Source organism: Oncorhynchus gorbuscha, linkage group LG13 (genome assembly GCF_021184085.1).
Source record: "Oncorhynchus gorbuscha isolate QuinsamMale2020 ecotype Even-year linkage group LG13, OgorEven_v1.0, whole genome shotgun sequence".
Lineage (NCBI taxonomy): Eukaryota > Metazoa > Chordata > Actinopteri > Salmoniformes > Salmonidae > Oncorhynchus > Oncorhynchus gorbuscha.
Window position 1 is genome coordinate 77,402,512 of NC_060185.1, and position 20,276 is coordinate 77,422,787.

Sequence of the window (20,276 nt, forward strand, 5' to 3'; positions counted from 1 at the left end):
CGCCTCTGGCCTTAAGCGGCATTATCTGCCCATTTCAATTCCTCATACACAGCCCTTGGGCTTAACAGAGATTGTTTTAAAGGGGGCTTTTTAATTAGTAAAGACTTGAAACATCCTTTCTTTATAAAAATACATTCCAAACCCATCCCCCTCAACTTACAGTTAGTATAACTTATAATAAGGTTTGTGTTTTCCTCCACTCTTCTATTCAATTGTAATCACAATGAGGATTATTCTGTTCGCTCACTTGTTTCATAATGTAGTCTCCCGTGGCCATGCCTGGCCAAACACATCTCCTCGGTGGATTCGCTTCACTGACAGAAGTGGATCATTCAGATTGGATGGGCTGCAGGAGAAACTAGCAATGTGTGTTTGTGTGCATGTGTGTGTGTGTGTGTGTGTGTGTGTGTGTGTGTGTGTGTGTGGCCGCGTGTGTGTTTGAGTGTGAGTGAACTGAGACCTCTTGTTATTAGAGATTTTGTTTTAGTCACGCCGACTAGCACGATGCTGTAATATGGAGCTCAATGTTAAAATCAACTTGATTGGAGGTTAACAACACACTCCCCGCCTCTCGTCATGAGCCGCCTGGCTGTTACTGAGAATTACAAACAGTGCATTTGGAAAGTATTCCGACCCCTTTACTTTTTCCCCATTTTGTTACGTTAGAGCCATATTCTAAAATGGATTGATTAAAAAAAATCCTCATAAATCTACACACAATACCCCATAATGACAAAGTGAAAAACAGTTTATTTTTTGTGCAAATGTATTACAAATAAAAAACATAAATACCTTATTTACATATGTATTCAGACCGTTTGCTATGAGACTCGAAATTGAGCTCGTGCATGTTTTGAGGTGTTTCTACTACTTGAATGAAGTCCACTTGTGGTAAATTCAAATAATTGGAGATGATTTGGAAAGGCTGTCTACATAAGGTCCCACAGCTAACAATTTATGTCAGAGAAAAAACCAAGCCATGAGGTCGAAGGAATTGTCCGTAGAGCTCAGAGACAGGACTGTCTGCAGCATTGAAGGTTCGCAAGAACACAGTGGCCGCCTGCATTCTTAAATGGAAGAAGTTCAGAACCACCAAGACTCTTCCTAGAGCTGGCCACCCGGCAAACGGAGCAATCGGGGGAGAAGGGCCTCGGTCAGGGAGGTGACCAAGAACCCGATGGTCACTCTGACAGAGCTCCAGAGTTCCTCTGTGGAGATTGGAGAACCTTCCAGAAGGATGACCATCTCTGCAGAACTCCACTAATCAGGCCTTTATGGTAGAGCGGTGAGACGGAAGCCACTCCTCAGTAAAAGGCACATGACAGTCCGCTTGGAGTTTGCCAAAAGGCTCCTAAAGGGCTCTCAGACCATGAGAAACACGATTCTCTGGTCTGATGAAACCAAGATTGAACTATTTGACTTGAATGCCAAGTATCAAGTCTGGAGGAAACCAGACACCGCTCATCAGCTGAAAATACCATCCCTACGGTGAAGCATGGTGGTGGCAGCGTCATGATGTGGGGATGTTTTTCAGCAGCAGGGATACTAGTCAGGATAGAGGGAAAGATGAACAGGGCAAAGTACAGAGAGATCCTTGATGAAAACCTGCTCCAGACCTCAGATTGGGGCGAAGGTAAACTTTTCAACAGGACAACTACCCTAAGCCCACGCCAAGACAACGCAGTAGTGGCTTTGGGACAAGTCTCTGAATGTCATTGAGTGGCCCAGCCAGAGTCCGGACTTGAACACGATCGAACATCTCTGGAGTGACCTGAAAATAGCTGTACATCGACGCTCCCCATCCAGCCTGACCGAGTTTGAGAGGATCTGCAGAGAAGAATGGGAGAAACTCCCCAAATACTGGTGTGCCAAGCTTGTAGTGTCATACCCAAGAAGACTCGAGGCTGTAATTCAAATCAAATCAAATCAAATGTTATTTGTCACATACACATGGTTAGCAGATGTTAATGCGAGTGTAGCGAAATGCTTGTGCTTCTAGTTCCAACAATGCAGTGATAACCAACAAGTAATCTAACTAACAATTCCAAAACTACTGTCTTATACACAGTGTAAGGGGATAAAGAATATGTACATAAGGATATATGAATGAGTGATGGTACAGAGCAGCATACAGTAGATGGTATCGAGTACAGTATATACATATGAGATGAGTATGTAGACAAAGTTAACAAAGTGGCATAGTTAAAGTGGCTAGTGATACATGTATTACATAAGGATGCAGTCGATGATATAGAGTACAGTATATACGTATGCATATGAGATGAATAATGTAGGGTAAGTAACATTATATAAGGTAGCATTGTTTAAAGTGGCTGGTGATATATTTACATAATTTCCCATCAATTCCCATTATTAAAGTGGCTGGAGTTGGGTCAGTGTCAATGACAGTGTGTTGGCAGCAGCCACTCAATGTTAGTGGTGGCTGTTTAACAGTCTGATGGCCTTGAGATAGAAGCTGTTTCTCTCGGTCCCAGCTTTGATGCACCTGTACTGACCTCGCCTTCCGGATGATAGCGGGGTGAACAGGCAGTGGCTCGGGTGGTAGATGTCCTTGATAATCTTTATGGCCTTCCTAGAACATCGGGTGGTGTAGGTGTCCTGGAGGGCAGGTAGTTTGCCCCCGGTGATGCGTTGTGCAGATCTCACTACCCTCTGGAGAGCCTTACGGTTGAGGGCGGAGCAGTTGCCGTACCAGGCGGTGATACAGCCCGCCAGGATGCTCTCGATTGTGCATCTGTAGAAGTTTGTGAGTGCTGCCAAAGGTGCTTCAACTAAGTACTAAGTAAAGGGATTGCATACTTACATTTCCTCGACTAAGAGCAACCAAGACCACAAACAAACCATAGCCGAGAAAAATGTTTTGTTAAGAAACAGGAAGCTAGTTATGAACCGCATATAGTAAATGGTTGAACCCCAAATCCACAGAACCTCAGTTGTGCATGCTAGCATCAGACAACTTACCAGACTTGACTGACAGCATCACCGTTTCCACATGTGTAGCATTGTTTCCAGCTCCGGCATACTCTCTTTCCTTTATTTCATTATTGTAATCCAAATTTGTGCTGACTGATCAACACAGTTACTTTTCTGTGTTTTCACAAAAAATCTGAAGTCGCCATCCACGTGTAAAAAGTAGTCAGGCGTTTCGGGTTTTCAACAAATCAACTGTTTTAGACAATTGTCTTTTTACCAAGCAAGATAAATAAACTGTCAATTTAAATGGTCTGTCAATGTTACAGGTTTTATAGTGTAGTGGTTAGAGTTACCGCCTGTGGATCAGAAGATTGCGACTCTGCCATTTCACCATTCTTTCGTTAATTGTTTTGACTGCCCCCCCTCCCTCCTCCTCCCTCCCTCCCTCCCTCCCTCCCTCCCTCCCTCCCTCCCTCCCTCCCTCCCTCCCTCCTCCCTCCCACTGATTTGAATGTATTAGGTGTCTTCTAAAAGCGCCTTTGGGTTTGTGGAGTGGCAGGCAAGGGGCAGTAACTGTGGTGGTGTGTACTACTGCATGTGTCTTGCTAGAACAGAGGAGAGAGGCCTCCCGAGTGGCGCAGCAGTGCTAGCTGTGCCAATAGAGATTCTGCTTCTGAGTCTAGGCTCTGTTGCAGCCGGCCGCGACCGGGAGACCCATGGGGAGGTGCACAATTGGCCCAGCGTCGTGAGGGTTTGGCTGTCAGGGATATCCTTTTCCCATCGCACTCTATTGACTCCTGTGGCGGGCCATGCGCAATGTACGCTGACACGGTCGCCAGGTGTATGGGGTTTCCTCCAACATGTTGGTGCGGCTGGCTTCCGGGTTAAGCGGGTATTGTGTCAAGAAGCAGTGCGGCTCGGTTGGGTTGTGTTTCGGAGGACACACGGCTCTCGACCTTCGCCTCTTCCGAGTCCGTACGGGAGTTGCAGCGATGGGACAAGACTGTAACTACCAATTGGATACCATGAAATATGGGGGAAAAATGGGGTTCAAAAACGAAAATTAAAAAAAGAACAGAGGAGAGGCCAGCTCTCAGACTCTCAAGGAAGAGGTGATTGCCCTCATCCGTGAGATGCATACTTTCTCTATGGTACTGCCCAGGGACACACTGCTTGATGGCAGGGTGGTGGATTGTGGGCATGCGCCTGTCACGGAGAAATGTAAACACCGTCTGGTTGACATGATGCCGGGCCGTCTCTATGCGCTTGTTGATGCCCCCCCCCCCACTGGAACATCCAACTCCTCTGCTGCAAGATGTCATAGTAGACCACCGTTGTTCCGGGGAACATTTGGATGACTACTGCCAAATCAACACGCATCTGACTTACTAGGGCTGTTCCCTTTGTGTGTCCCAAGTCTGTTCCACCGAGGTTAATGACTATGATGTCAGGGGGAGCAGCAGCACTGGCCCTCTGCTGGCGCAGAAATTCATCAGTTTGCCCCACTTAATTTCTAGCTATGTGACAGTAGTTAAGGGAGAGGTTGTGATGCTTTCCGACCAGTAGATCCACGAATGCCACACAGTTTTCATGTTGATGAATGAGTAAATGCCTGGAAGCCTGCAAAAAAGTATGTGAAATGTAGTAGTAGTGTAGATGTGGAATGACTAGAACTGCATTCCTATTGAATAAGATCATACACAGATTCCTTTCTTCCTCCTGTTCCAGGGCAGCATTAAATGTATAATTTAGACTTTTGCAAGGACAATGAAACATTTTCTGTATGTTTCTCATTTTTCTAGCCAACATTCCCATTGAAGCACCAAGTCCAATCTGTTCACCTGTTATATTTCTATGTGCTTGAGCTTAAAGCGTGCTCTGAGAGGATCTGTCAGACTTTCACTCTCTCCCTTCTTATCTCTGAGATAATCTCCAACGAAGACTCATAAAACTATGAATCATCACCAAACATGAAAATTCGGACGATATTTATCCATATTTTTTAAATTGTATTTTCAGATTTGTTAGATTTGCCTTATATAGTTCAGTTTAAATAATTAGCAAGTCTGAAGCATAGGCTACTACTACCTAGCCAGCTAGCTGGATAGGTCTATATGTGGGCCTGATACACGTGCCAAACTCATTTCACGGATGGCCGAGTATCTGCAGGTTTTCGCTCCTCCCTTCTACTTGTTCATGAATTAAGGTCACTAATTAGTAAAGAACTCTCATCTGGTTGTCTAGATCTGAAAAAAAAAAAAAAAACGCCAGGCCCTCCATGGAATGAGTTTGACACCCTTGGCCTAGTAGGTCTATCTGATTTATTTGTTACAGTCCAGAATCATCTTATTGAAGAACACTCAATGACCTAGCTGAGCCTTTACAAGTAAGTTAAACACAGAGAGTAGATATATGTTGGTAGTAGGCTAGTATGTGTCAGTCTCACCAATTAGGCCTAGACAGCCAACTAATATGCAAACAGACCAGTGGTGAGTGGCTGATAATGAGCATTGCGAGTGACAAAAACATTTGCCTATACTATTAAGACAGCATGGCAACTTTATCTGTGGTCCAGTCAGAAATGATGTTTGATCCGTTTGACATGAAATGGACAAAATCAGACAAAACTATGCTGCAAACGTTTCTCCTTGTCAGTTTCACTTTTATGCAGTTTTTTAAAATTCAAGCCCAGTGCTACCCTACCTGATTCTATTACTCATCTGTTCTTCAAGACCTCCTCTGCTCATAGAGACTTTGAGTAGTAGAATATTTACTTCTCAATGACATGTATTGCTAAATAAAAAGGTTAAAGGAAATACAGGCAGGCACCACATTACTAGAAGATAAAACACCTCTCTCAATCAAGCACGACAATCGTGTAAGTATAAAAGCAAAGCTTGCTTTCACATAATAAAAAAGAAGCTTGAAACGCTAGTGGAATGGGATTAGTGTGGTGTGTGAAGAATCCAATACTTTACCTTGTATGCTGTACAAATCATATTATTGTGGAAGCACCTCCTCTTAGAGTGGGAATTAGGCTGTTTGAGAAAGTTTGAATCCTAAGCAACCAGTATACATGTTGTTGGAAGTATAATATACCAACATAGCTATTGTAGTAGGTCAAAGCTGTGCACTGGGAAACCTTGGTGGAGCTTACTTTTCAGCTTCAGACCTATGCCTACTTCTCACTTAAAATTGTTTTTGTTTTGTATACATGATATTCAGGTATGGTTGTGTGTGTGTCTGTGTGTGCATGTGTGTTTGTAAATGTACAGGTAACTGACAAAATAATGGAAACACAAGTAAATGAGAGATACAAAGTATATTGAAAGCAGGTGCTTCCACACAGGGGTGGTTTCTGAGTCAATTAACGTCCCATCATGCTTAGGGTCATGTATAAAAATGCTGGGCAGGCCATTATTTTGGCTACCTGTGCTATGCCCTCATAGGATGACAATGCCGCCCTCCACAGGGCACAAGTGGTTCATGAATAGTTTGATGAGCATGAAAACTATGTAAACCATATGCCATGGCAGTCTGTCACCAGATCATAACCCAAATTAATTTATGGGAGATTCTGCAGCAGTACCTGAGACAGCGTCTTCCACTACCATCAACAAAACACCAAATTATGGAATTTCTTGTGAAAAAATGGTGTCGCATCCCTACAATAGATTTCCAGACACTTGTAGAATCTATGCCAAGGTGCATTGAAGCTGATCTGGCTCGTGGGGGCCAAACAACCTAGTAAGAGACATTATGTTGGTGTTTCCTTTATTTTGGCAGTTACGTGTGTGTGTGTGTGTGTGTGTGTGTATGTGTGTGTGTGTGTGTGTGTGTGTGTGTGTGTGTGTGTGTGTGTGTGTGTGTGTGTGTGTGTGTGTGTGTGTGTGTGTGTGTGTGTGTGTGTGTGTGTGTGTGGTGGATAAGGGGTTGCATATGAGAGGGAATTGAAACCTCTTGTTATTAGATGACACATTGGATATCAGCTTTTTTCGTGAGAGAGAGAGAGAGAGAGAAACACAGGAGAGAGGAGAGAGTGCACCGTACACAGGAGAGAGTGCACCGTATTGTCGAAGAAGATGATATGATTTCAGAGAACAGAAATGCTTTTACACAATCTAACAGCAATTTGGAAAGGGCTTGAACACAAACACAATCATTCTGCACAAAAACTATAATAAAGAAAAGAAAATGACAGTATATGAAGTATGCAGAAGGTATACTGTACCTAATGTGAATTTTGACAACACTTACGTGTTTGAAGTCGTGGACCTCGAGCACCTCATCACTGCCGTTCCCCATCCTGAAGATCTCAATGCGGTGGGCGGGGTCAATCTCCATGATACTGTCTGTCTCCATACCGTCCAGCATGGCCTTGTAATGTTGGTCATACACCTGGAGACACAGGAGCAATCAGAAACGTCTTCAGCCTGACTGACAGGTCATTTAACCAATAGTACATGAGGATAGGGCGACTCAACTCAGTAGCTCTAAACCAATAGTCTTTCAATAAGCTTACTATACTGCCAATAGCGCTAGGTGTGGCAGGTATCCTAGTGGTTAGAGAGGTGTGACAGCAATCGGAGGGTTGCTAGGTCAAATCCTGGGTCTTGCGGGAAATGAGCTGGTGACCGGAGGGTTGCTGGTATCAAATCCTAGATCTCATTGACTCTTGGACAAGGCACCTAAGCCCCCCAACAACTTCTCCATGGGCACCCAGTGTGGCAGCTCCCCGCTCCAACCAGTATGTGTGTCTTTCAGAGGGGTTTGGATAAATCAGAAGTCCAATTTTGTTTGTACCTTGTGTATAATTGACAAATTAAGTGATCTTAATCCTTAATATATGGCCTTCCAATAGGCTTCATATACAGTCCACTTGATGCAATCACATTGATTTAGCTATGTCATATTCTTCAAAGCATCATGTCCACATTTGACCCATGCAACCAATACACCACCCCAGTGGCATCTTGCATGCTGACATTTGTAAAGTGCGAAAGTATTCAAAAACAAAGATCAGAGATAATAATAGAGATAATACTAAGTCATTGTTCATACATTTATATTGACAAACTGCAAGCACATTTGTACATCCATAGAGGCTGCGTAAGTACCCTTCGAGTTTTTATGTCGAATAAATGCCACTTCGAAAATGTGGCTCGGATAGTTGTTTGTTTTTCTTGGCCGTACCTTAAAGCACTTGATTATGTATTGTTCTTGGGCACGCCGGGGCGGCTGTTAAAATTCCCTGTCTACAAAAATGATTCATGTCTACGAGATGAAAACTACGCTATTAATATGTATGTGGAGTGTGGTGTTATGATGAGAAATATATTGCTGAGTTCATCTTCATCTGTTGGGGTGATGAATCAAAGTGCCCCATACTGTACCAATGAGAGTGTTGATTAATGGATACAGGTAGGCGGCCAATGAAATCCATCAAGATTCATTTTCCCAATCAATGCGTCGGGCCACTGATTGTTAAGGGATCTAACACAGAAATAACCCAAGCCCTGTGACAAATGTAGTTTCTTTCTAGTGTGTATGACTATAATGTCCATGCATGATTCTCCTCGGTTGGTTTAGTGACACGTTGCTCACCTACTCACTACCACACACTCCTTATGACATTTAAATGACCTGCACCACATATTACCATCAAGCTCATCAATAGGGTAGCAATAATGATTGAATGGGATATAATTCTTAACAGAAAATCACAGCAAGTATGGCTCTGGAATATAAATAGCCATTAACATGGGTCTCAATGGCCTTGGCTCAGAAAGGAACCTGAACTTTAAAATCTTAAGACGTAGCCAAATGAAGATGGACCTGATATTCGCGTGTCAGCCGAGCAGTTATGTGAAATGTAGAGCCATTAAACAGTCTGGGAGCCCTTGTGGTGGATTAAAGTTCCATTTAAGCCTTTTCTTCGATATTAGCATAAAGGTGGAAAGGACTTATTGATTTATACTAAAACAGTTTATCATATTTTCTGTAGGCAGTGATCAATTTGATTAAACTCCAGTGGTGAGATTCTCCTCATCACATCATGTTTAAATGGATTGCAATGTATATCATGAATGAACTGTTTGAATTGACTTGCTCAATGTTTTAAATTGGTGTATAATGTTGCTATCGTTTTTGTTTAGAAAATGGGAATGGATGGCTTCTGTGGATCCTTGGGTTTGTGGCTGGAAAGTTTTCAGACCCTTTGAACTTTTCCATATTAGTTACGTTACAGCCTTATTCTAAAACGGATTAAATAAATGTTTTTTTCTCATCAATCTACACGAAATACTCCATAATGACAAAGCAAAAACAGGTCTTTATACATCTTAGAAAATGTATTACAAATAAAAAACATAAATACCTTATTTACATAGGTATTCATACCCTTTGCTATGAGACTCAAAATTTAGCTCAGGTGCATCCTGTTTCCATTGATCATCCTTGAAATGTTTCTACAACTTGATTGGAGTCCAACTGTGGTAAATTCAATTGATTGGACATGATTTGGAAAGACACACCTGTCTATATAAGGGTCACAGTTGACAGTGCATGTCAGAGCAAAAGCCAAGCCAGGAGGTCAAAGGAATTGTCTGTAGAGCTCCGAGCCCCGATTGTGTCAAGGCAAAGATCTGGGTAAGGTTACCAGAGAAATTCTGCAGCATTGAAGGTCCCCAAGAACACAGAGGCCTCCATCATTCTTAAATTGAAGATTTTTGGAACCACGAAGACTCTTCCAAGAACTGAAGAATTGGAGGAGAAAGGCCTTGGTCAGGGAGGAGACCAAGAACCTGATGATCACTCTGACTGAGTTCCAGATTTCCTCTGTGGAGATGGGATAACTTTCCAGAAAGACAACCATCTCCGCAACACTCCACCAATCAGGCCTTTATGGTAGAGCAACCAGATGAAAGCCACTCCTCAGTAAAAGGCACACAACAGCCCGCCTGGAGTTTGCGAAAAGGCCCCTAAAGGATTTAGACCATGAGAAACCAAGATTGAACTCTTTGGCCTGAATGCCAAGTGTCACATCTGGAAAAAACCTGACACCAACCATCCCTATGGAGAAACATGATGGTGGCAGCGTAATGCTGTGGGGATGTTTTTCAGTGGCAGTGACTGGAAGACTAGTCAGGATCAAGAATCTGCAGAGAAGAATGGAAGAAACTCCCCAAATACAGGTGTGTCAACCTTGTAGCATAATACCCAAGAAGTCTCAAAGCTGTAATCTCTGCCAAAGGTGCTGAGTAAAAAGTCTGAATACTTATCTAAATGTGATATTTCATTTCTTTTTTATATATATATATACATTTGCAAAAAAATGGAAAAAACAGTTTTGCTTTGTCATTCTGTGGTATTGTGTGTAGATAAGTGGGAAAAAAATTGAATCAATTTTAGAATAAGGCAGTAACGTAACAAAATGTGGGAAAAGTCAAGGGGTCTGAATACTTTCCAAATGCAACAAAAGTCAAGTGGTCTGAAAACTTTCAGAATTCAGTAACTGTCCAGTGAAAATCTCACGTTTGAAAGTTCATATTCTATTTACGCATACCTAATGTTATTGATCTGTCCTATACTCGTATTTTTGGCCAAATCAAAAATTGGAGGAAAAACACTTAAAAAAACACCTCAAACTTGTATCTTAAACAGACCTTTTAAAATCCTTGCTATTTCCTCATGGATGATGATGTCATCCTCCTGAGGACGATGAGCTGGCCAATCAGCCGTCTGATCGCATTAATATTTTTAACACCATTCTAACATGTTTAATTACCATGTTTTGTAAGGAAAACTATTTTACTCATATTGTAATCAAATATAGGTCATATGTCTGGAAACGCTGGACAATTACTTTAAGCTTGTGAATATAACAGCAAAGAGGTTAGAAATATGGCTTTCTTAGAACTAGCATTTTGGTTAATGGACAATATTCATACCTTTGTTTACCACAAAATGTCATATCAAACATGGTTAATTGTAATGGATTTTTTGGGGCGGATTGACTTTGGATAGCACTAATGTTCCTCTAATCTTTTCGCAAATCGAATATTTCAACTTCTTATAGCCCATCCTCACCAACATTGAGTCTCTTCACTAGAAACCGAGAGTGTTCTTCAGTTTTAACTTTGCTTCATTGTCTCCTCAGCATTTTTACCAATTACTAAACAGCAAATTCTTCCAGAAGCACATGCTCGGCAACCGAAGCCTGACTGCCTCACAAAAGATCTCAGCGTTGCAAGGAATGATAGTGAAAGTTAATTAGCGTTCTGTGCGACTTCACGTAGACGGGGGAGGCCAATGCTGAGGGAGTACATCCTGAGTGCTCCTGAAGCAAATTCATATTGATTTGTACTCGATCGGGCTGGCTATTCAGATATGTCATATAATTCATTTTAAGGTTCCGAATCAATGCGGTTGCATCACATACTCAACATACATGACATATAAGAAATATATCTTATCAAAAGTTAAGTTAAAGGAACAATTTTAAAAAGTGTCTGAATTAGTCTCCCCAGTACCAAGGCAGCTAAGAGAATACACTGTATGGTAACCTCTCTATGAATGTCACAGTACAAATTATTATGCCTTCCTTACTCCGTACAACCATGCCGACTCTAAATACGTTTTTTTTACAGGGTACGAGGGAAAGATCTCCTATTATCGAAAACGATCATCAGTATCTCCCATTCCCCCTAGGAAGGGCTCAGGTTTCCCACATATCCCTATGCCTCTCACCATCATCAGTATCTCCCATTCCCCCTAGGGAGGGCTCAGGTTTCCCACATATCCCTATGCCTCTCACCATCATCAGTATCTCCCATTCCCCCTAGGGAGAGCTCAGGTTTCCCACATATCCCTATGCCTCTCACCATCATCAGTATCTCCCATTCCCCCTAGGAAGGGCTCAGGTTTCCCACATATCCCTATGCCTCTCACCATCATCAGTATCTCCCATTCCCCCTAGGAAGGGCTCAGGTTTCCCACATATCCCTATCCCTCTCACCATCATCAGTATCTCCCATTCCCCCTAGGAAGGGCTCAGGTTTCCCACATATCCCTATCCCTCACCCCATCATCAGTATCTCCCATTCCCCCTAAGAAGGGCTCAGGTTTCCCACATATCCCTATGCCTCTCACCATCATCAGTATCTCCCATTCCCCCTAGGAAGGGCTTAGGTTTCCCACATATCCCTATGCCTCTCACCATCATCAGTATCTCCCATTCCCCCTAGGAAGGGCTCAGGTTTCCCACATCAAATCAAATCAAATCCAATCAAATTTTATTTGTCACATACACATGGTTAGCAGCTGTTAATGCGAGTGTAGCGAAATGCTTGTGCTTCTAGTTCCGACAATGCAGTGATAACCAACAAGTAAACTAACTAACAATTCCAAAACTACTGTCTTATACACAGTGTAAGGGGATAAAGAATATGTACATAAGGATATATGAATGAGTGATGGTACAGAGCAGCATACAGTAGATGGTATCGAGTACAGTATATACATATGAGATGAGTATGTAGACAAAGTAAACAAAGTGGCATAGTTAAAGTGGCTAGTGATACATGTATTACATAAGGATGCAGTCGATGATGTAGAGTACAGTATATACGTATGCATATGAGATGAATAATGTAGGGTAAGTAACATTATATAAGGTAGCATTGTTTAAAGTGGCTAGTGATATATTTACATCATTTCCCATCAATTCCCATTATTAGAGTGGCTGGAGTTGGGTCAGTGTCAATGACAGTGTGTTGGCAGCAGCCACTCAATGTTAGTGGTGGCTGTTTAACAGTCTGATGGCCTTGAGATAGAAGCTGTTTTTCAGTCTCTCGGTCCCGGCTTTGATGCACCTGCACTGACCTCGCATTCTGGATGATAGCGGGGTGAACAGGCAGTGGCTCGGGTGGTTGATGTCCTTGATGATCTTTATGGCCTTCCTGTAACATCGGGTGGTGTAGGTGTCCTGGAGGGCGGGTAGTTTGCCCCCGGTGATGCGTTGTGCAGACCTCACTACCCTCTGGAGAGCCTTACGGTTGAGGGCGGAGCAGTTGCAGTACCAGGCAGTGATACAGCCCGCTAGGATGCTCTCGATTGTGCATCTGTAGAAGTTTGTGAGTGCTTTTGGTGACAAGCCGAATTTCTTCAGCCTCCTGAGGTTGAAGAGGCGCTGCTGCGCCTTCTTCACGATGCTGTCTGTGTGAGTGGACCAATTCAGTTTGTCTGTGATGTGTATGCCGAGGAACTTAAAACTTGCTACCCTCTCCACTACTGTTCCATCGATGTGGATAGGGGGGTGTTCCCTCTGCTGTTTCCTGAAGTCCACAATCATCTCCTTAGTTTTGTTGACGTTGAGTGTGAGGTTATTTTCCTGACACCACACTCCGAGGGCCCTCACCTCCTCCCTGTAGGCCGTCTCGTCATTGTTGGTAATCAAGCCTACCACTGTTGTGTCGTCCGCAAACTTGATGATTGAGTTGGAGGCGTGCGTGGCCACGCAGTCGTGGGTGAACAGGGAGTACAGGAGAGGGCTCAGAACGCACCCTTGTGGGGCCCCCGTGTTGAGGATCAGCGGGGAGATGTTGTTGCCTACCCTCACCACCTGGGGGCGGCCCGTCAGGAAGTCCAGTACCCAGTTGCACAGGGTGGGGTCGAGACCCAGGGTCTCGAGCTTGATGACGAGCTTGGAGGGTACTATGGTGTTGAATGCCGAGCTGTAGTCGATGAACAGCATTCTCACATAGGTATTCCTCTTGTCCAGGTGGGTTAGGGCAGTGTGCAGTGTGGTTGAGATTGCATCGTCTGTGGACCTATTTGGGCGGTAAGCAAATTGGAGTGGGTCTAGGGTGTCAGGTAGGGTGGAGGTGATATGGTCCTTGACTAGTCTCTCAAAGCACTTCATGATGACGGAAGTGAGTGCTACGGGGCGGTAGTCGTTTAGCTCAGTTACCTTAGCTTTCTTGGGAACAGGAACAATCGTGGCCCTCTTGAAGCATGTGGGAACAGCAGACTGGTATAGGGATGCAGATTGGTATCCCTATGCCTCTCACCATCATCAGTATCTCCCATTCCCCCTAGGAAGGACTCAGGTTTCCCACATATCCCTATGCCTCTCACCATCATCAGTATCTCCCATTCCCCTTAGGAAGGGCTCAGGTTTCCCACATATCCCTATCCCTCTCACCATCATCAGTATCTCCCATTCCCCCTAGGAAGGGCTCAGGTTTCCCACGTATCCCTATCCCTCTCACCATCATCAGTATCTCCCATTCCCCCTAGGAAGGGCTCAGGTTTCCCACATATCCCTATGCCTCTCACCATCATCAGTATCTCCCATTCCCCCTAGGAAGGGCTCAGGTTTCCCACATATCCCTATGCCTCTCACCATCATCAGTCGACATACAAAAATCAAAGGTTCAATCAATCAAAGTTTTTTTGTCACGTTTTGTACTTGAGCTATTCCTGTCTATTAATGTTCTGTAAAATGTCATATTTCATGTTCTGTGTGGACCCCAGGAAGAGGAGTTGCTGCTTTAACAACAGCTACTGGGAATCCTGATAAATATCCATACAGTAGGTGTAAAAGAGTGAAATGCTTACTTGCACCGCGGGAAATTCGCTTCCAACACAAACGCGACATTGCAAATTGTATGGAAGCATTTCCTGACAATGACTTGTTTATTTATCCACAGCAAGGCCTTTCTCCGATGTGGTCCTTAACAACCTCTACCCAGATGGTTGCAAACATACTGTAGAGCCACAAAAGGGCCTAGTGAATAAGATACAGCAGGCCCAACTAGCCCACAGGTTGATTGTGTGAATGGGGCTCTATCCATCTGTGGTACCGAAGGACATTGCGTAAAGGTCACAGCGATGCTGTGTGCAAGTGAGTGGGTGTATGAAGGACAGGACTGTGTGTGTGTGTGTGTGTGTGTGTGTGTGTGTGTGTGTGTGTGTGTGTGTGTGTGTGTGTGTGTGTGTGTGTGTGTGTGTGTGTGTGTGTGTGTGTGTGTGTGTGCCTCATGGGAGCCTCGGGTACACCGGTGATGGATAGAGGTGGGCAGCAGCTCAGATAGCCATACTGGTCACCAATTACAAGTCAGAGAGAAAGAGCCTGCGGTAGGTCTTGATTGACATAGCCTACATCTTGGATGCTGTATGAACCTGTCATTGTTATTTTTGAAGCCAGCCGCACCAATGTGTCGGAGGAAACACCATTCAATTGACGACAGCCTGCAGCCGCTCGGCCTGCCACAAGGAGTCGCTAGAGCGTGATGAGCCAATTATAGCCTCCCCAGCCGAAACTCTCCCCTAACCCGGACGATGTGGGATCAAACCCGGGTCTGTAGCGTTGCTTCTACCACTGCGAGGCAGTGACTTAGACCACTGCGCCACTGGGGAGGCCCTCTCATTGTTTCTAAAGGAAGTTTAGTGGGTGGATGAATAGAAGGATGGGAAATGACATTAGCACCACTGTTACTGTTACAGAAGATGGTCTCCTGGGTAGACAGATCAGTCAGTCTAAACAGCTGCAGAAGGAGGGAGAGGAGATTCCAGCGTTGGTTGGTTGCCAGTGAGAAATCGGAATGGAAATTTCCCTAGCTCTCTCTTACAGCTTTTCTCTTTGCTCCTTTTTTCACAGAGAAGCCCCACCATTGTCTCCTTGTCCTCCAGCAAGGTGATTTAGCAGAGCTCCTGACTCTCACCTCACATGGCCAGTCACATGGCCAGTCACACGAGAACTAGTTAAATGTCTCCCCAGGGTTGCACTCGCTCCTCTGCAATGTTGTTTTTTTAGAGTCTAGTTTTTCCCCACTCCAACAGAAACGGACATCTCTGTTAGAGACATTGAAAAGAACCACTTCTACAACCTTCTGCGAGTACCAGCACCACTGCTACTCTACTAATCCTCCTCCACTCTTCAAGAATTAGAGACTGAATTGAATCTACAGCTCTGCTCCTCTCCCATGGGGGTTTCAGAATGTTGAAACAGAAGATGGGTAGCAACCGCCAGACAAACGAGAAGATGAGAGATGAGGGAAAACAATTCCAGAGAATATTCAGAGGAAGATGTGAAATTAAACAGAGTGAAGAGAGAGGGAGGGAGATAAAGAAGGTGAAACAGGTACCTATGTTAAATGCTGGAAAATGAAGAACCACAAGGGAAATTACTTCAACCATTATAAACTGAACAAAGATATGAATGCAACATGCAACCAGTGGTGGAAAACGTATCTGTCATACTTGAGTAAAAGTAAAGATACCTTAATAGGAAATGACTCAACTAAAAGTGAAAGTCACCCAGTACTGCTTGAGTAAAATTCTGAAAGTATTTGTTTTTAAATATACTTAAGTATCAAAAGTAAATGTAATTGCTGAAATATACTTAAAAAAGTAAAAGTACAAATCATTTGAAATTCCCTATATTAAGCAAACCATTTGGCACCATTTTATTTTGTATTTACGGTTAGCCAGGTGTACACTCCAACAGTCACTCACCATTTTATTTTGTATTTACGGTTAGCCAGGTGTACACTCCAACAGTCACTCACCATTTTATTTTGTATTTACGGTTAGCCAGGTGTACACTCCAACAGTCACTCACCATTTTATTTTGTATTTACGGTTAGCCAGGTGTACACTCCAACAGTCACTCACCATTTTATTTTGTATTTACGGTTAGCCAGGTGTACACTCCAACAGTCACTCACCATTTTATTTTGTATTTACGGTTAGCCAGGTGTACACTCCAACAGTCACTCACCATTTTATTTTGTATTTACGGTTAGCCAGGTGTACACTCCAACACTCACTCACCATTTTATTTTGTATTTACGGTTAGCCAGGTGTACACTCCAACAGTCACTCACCATTTTATTTTGTATTTACGGTTAGCCAGGTGTACACTCCAACAGTCACTCACCATTTTATTTTGTATTTACGGTTAGCCAGGTGTACACTCCAACAGTCACTCACCATTTTATTTTGTATTTACGGTTAGCCAGGTGTACACTCCAACAGTCACTCACCATTTTATTTTGTATTTACGGTTAGCCAGGTGTACACTCCAACACTCACTCACCATTTTATTTTGTATTTACGGTTAGCCAGGTGTACACTCCAACACTCACTCATCATTGACAAACAAAGCATGTGTGTTTAGTGAGTCCGTCAGATCACAGGCAGCCGGGAAGACCAGGGGTGTTCTCTTGATAAGTGTGTGAATTAGACATTTTTCCTGTCCTGCTAAGCATTTAAAATGCAACGAGTACTTTTGGGTGTCAAGGAAAATGTATGGAGTAAAAAGTATACTATCTTCTTTAGGAATGTAGAGAAGTAAATGTTGTCAAAAATATAAATATTAAAGTACAGATACCCCCCCCAAAATTACTTAAGTAGTATTTTAAAGTATTAGTACTATTATTACTACTATTATTGTTGGTCACAGATGCTTTAAAAAAAGTGTGCGGCATGGATCAGAAAACCAGTCAGTATCTAGTGTGACCACCATTTGCCTCATGCGGTGCAACATCTCCTTTGTATAGAGGCTGTTGATTGTGGCCTGTGGAATGATGTCCCACTCCTCTTCAATGGCTGTGAACATGTGTGGACATGAAACATGGGACCAACACTTTATATGTTGCGTCTATATTTTTGTTTAGTGTAGATCTGGCAGAGACAGGAGCACAGATGGCATTCACATGTATTGAATGCATGCCGATGTCCACCGAATCAGCTACCGTGGGCGGACAGAAAGCTGAAAATGCAATAACACTTGTGCTCGAAGTGTCCCCACAGGTCATCCATTTGAAATCAGCTCACTAATGCACACTCATTTCAGTACAACAGGTGCATTCACCAGAACATATTGTGATTGTCGTACATTGTACATGGAATCAGTCAGACACACCAGCATTCTGTCTTGCTATGTCAGAGAATTATTCTCATAAAGGGTAGACCTACAAATGTCACCAGTCTTTCAAGGAGAGCTTTAGATAACACTACAAAGTAGCCTTCTCTCGATAGTACTGCTGTGGGTATAGGGGAGAGAAATACAGAGGGGGATTATGCTTGTGGACATTGATTACCAGGCCGGTTAGTTCCCAAGGCCTATAAAATATGGATAAATGGAGTGGGGAATGTTCTGGCACTGCCTGCCACCATCCCAAGTCTCCCAGTGTACCCTTTGGTGATGTCAGCTGACGACAGGCAGCAAAATTCTGGACATGTGCCAACTTGGAAAATAGCAGTGGTGGTCAGTTGCTACTAATCGATCATCAGCTTAGCACGGTGCACAGGAAAAGGAGCCTTTCGGGGGCTTTGCGGTATCAATCTCACTGACGGGAGCGTTGACAGCAAGCGGAGAAAACACAACACAGGAGGGATGTAAATTGATGGTTACATATTGCCCGTATCAACCGAGCAGCGGCGATAGAGAGATACTAAGCATATTTTGTTTCTTGATTGTTGTCATTTGTGCAATAGTTTGAGATATCAACAACTTTTGCAAACCAGAAGAATTGTCTTATCACAGGTGCGTAGGAGAATCAAAAACTGAAGAGGAATGGATGAAGGGACTCCTACACACTGTGTACTCACCATTTATTAGAACAACGATTTGCTCACAACTGGCACAACTTTTACAGAACCATTTTTTCTATTCCTGTTTGGACTTTCTATTCACACACATCTTTTTGACATACTCATTGTTGAAATAGTCATTATGTCTTTGGACTTTGTTTATTTTGTTGCAGCTAATATTTGGATATTAACGTGTGTCCTTTTATTAAAGAAATGTCGCTTGAAGAATAAATACAATGTTTGGTAGATCACTAGAAAGAGTGGAAATGGCACTGTTTGTTCTTGATTTAAGTTAGGTTTTCAAAGTTTGTCAGGTCAAAATTAGACCAAGAACAAACAGTGCCATTTCCACTCTTTCTAGTGATCTACCAAACATTGTATTTATTCGTCAAGGGAGATTTAAAAAAATCTGCCAACATTTCTTTAATGAAAGGACACAAAATCAGGAGCAGCATCTAAATATTCTAAATATAACGACTTGAGATCCATTGTACATCCACTATTCTCTCTGTGGTTTTCCTGATTGCTGTGGTACATATGGGGATGTGGTGGTACATATGGAGATGTGGTGGTACATCTAGGGGCGCAGTGGTACATCTAGGGATGTGGTGGTACAACTAGGGACACGGTGGTACATCTAGGTGTGCTGTGGTACATCTAGGGGTGCGGTGGCACACCGAGAGGCATGGTGGTACATATAGGGACGTGGTGGTACATATAGAGGCACGTGGCACATCTAGGGGAGCGGTGGTACATCCAGGGGAGCAGTGGTACATCTAGGGGAGCGGTGGTACATCTAGCGGAGCAATGGTACATCTAGCGGAGCAGTGGTACATCTAGGAGAGCGGTGGTACATCTAGGGGAGGGCGGTACATCTAGCTGCACGGTGGTACATCTAGGGGAGCGGCGGTACATCTAGGGGAGCGGTGGTACATCTAGGGGAGCGGTGGTACATCTAGGGGAGCGGTGGTACATCTAGGGGAGCGGTGGTACATCTAGGGGAGCGGCGGTACATCTAGGGGAGCGGCGGTACATCTAGGGCAGCGGCGGTACATCTAGGGGAGCGGTGGTACATCTAGGGCAGCGGCGGTACATCTAGGGGAGCGGTGGTACATCTAGGGGAGCGGCGGTACATCTAGGGGAGCGGTGGTACATCTAGGGGAGCGGCGGTACATCTAGGGGAGCGGTGGTACATCTAGGGGAGCGGTGGTACATCTAGGGGAGCGGTGGTACATCTAGGGGAGTGGTGGTACACCTAGGGGCAAGGTGGTACATCTAGGGGAGCGGTGGTACATCTAGGGGAGCGGTGGTACATCTAGGGGCGAGATGGTACATCCAGGGGCAAGGTGGTGCATATAGGGGTGCGGTGGTACATACAGGGATGCTAACAGAAGAAAGGTCGTACTTTAGTATGTGCCTCTGTAGGTTGATGGAAATCCCCATCGACTGAGGATGAGGGGCCACTATTATATAGTTGTGTATAATTATAATATAATAATATAATATATGCCATTTAGCAGACGCTTTTATCCAAAGCGACTTACAGTCATGTGTGCATACATAATTATGTGTAGAAATAATAATAAATCACAGTTATCAACTGACTTCATTATTATGTGAATAAAGGCAACAGGCCCTGTGTATGTCTGGAGGATCTAGACAAGGTAGCAAGCCTTACATCACCTCTCAGTATGACAATAATGAACACGTGTCTAACTTGCACTGTTATGCACTTATTGAGA

The 20,276-nt window shown here is 43.7% G+C and overlaps 1 protein-coding gene across 1 annotated transcript in view; it reads right to left on the reverse strand.

Annotated features, from left to right (window-relative positions):
- Positions 1–20,276, reverse strand: part of tnmd (tenomodulin) — an 83,068-nt gene that overhangs the window by 37,703 nt on the left and 25,089 nt on the right. The window contains exon 3 of the mRNA XM_046295827.1: positions 7,192–7,332. Coding sequence (XP_046151783.1) covers positions 7,192–7,332 — 141 coding nt within the window. The remainder of the gene's footprint in view (positions 1–7,191; positions 7,333–20,276) is intronic.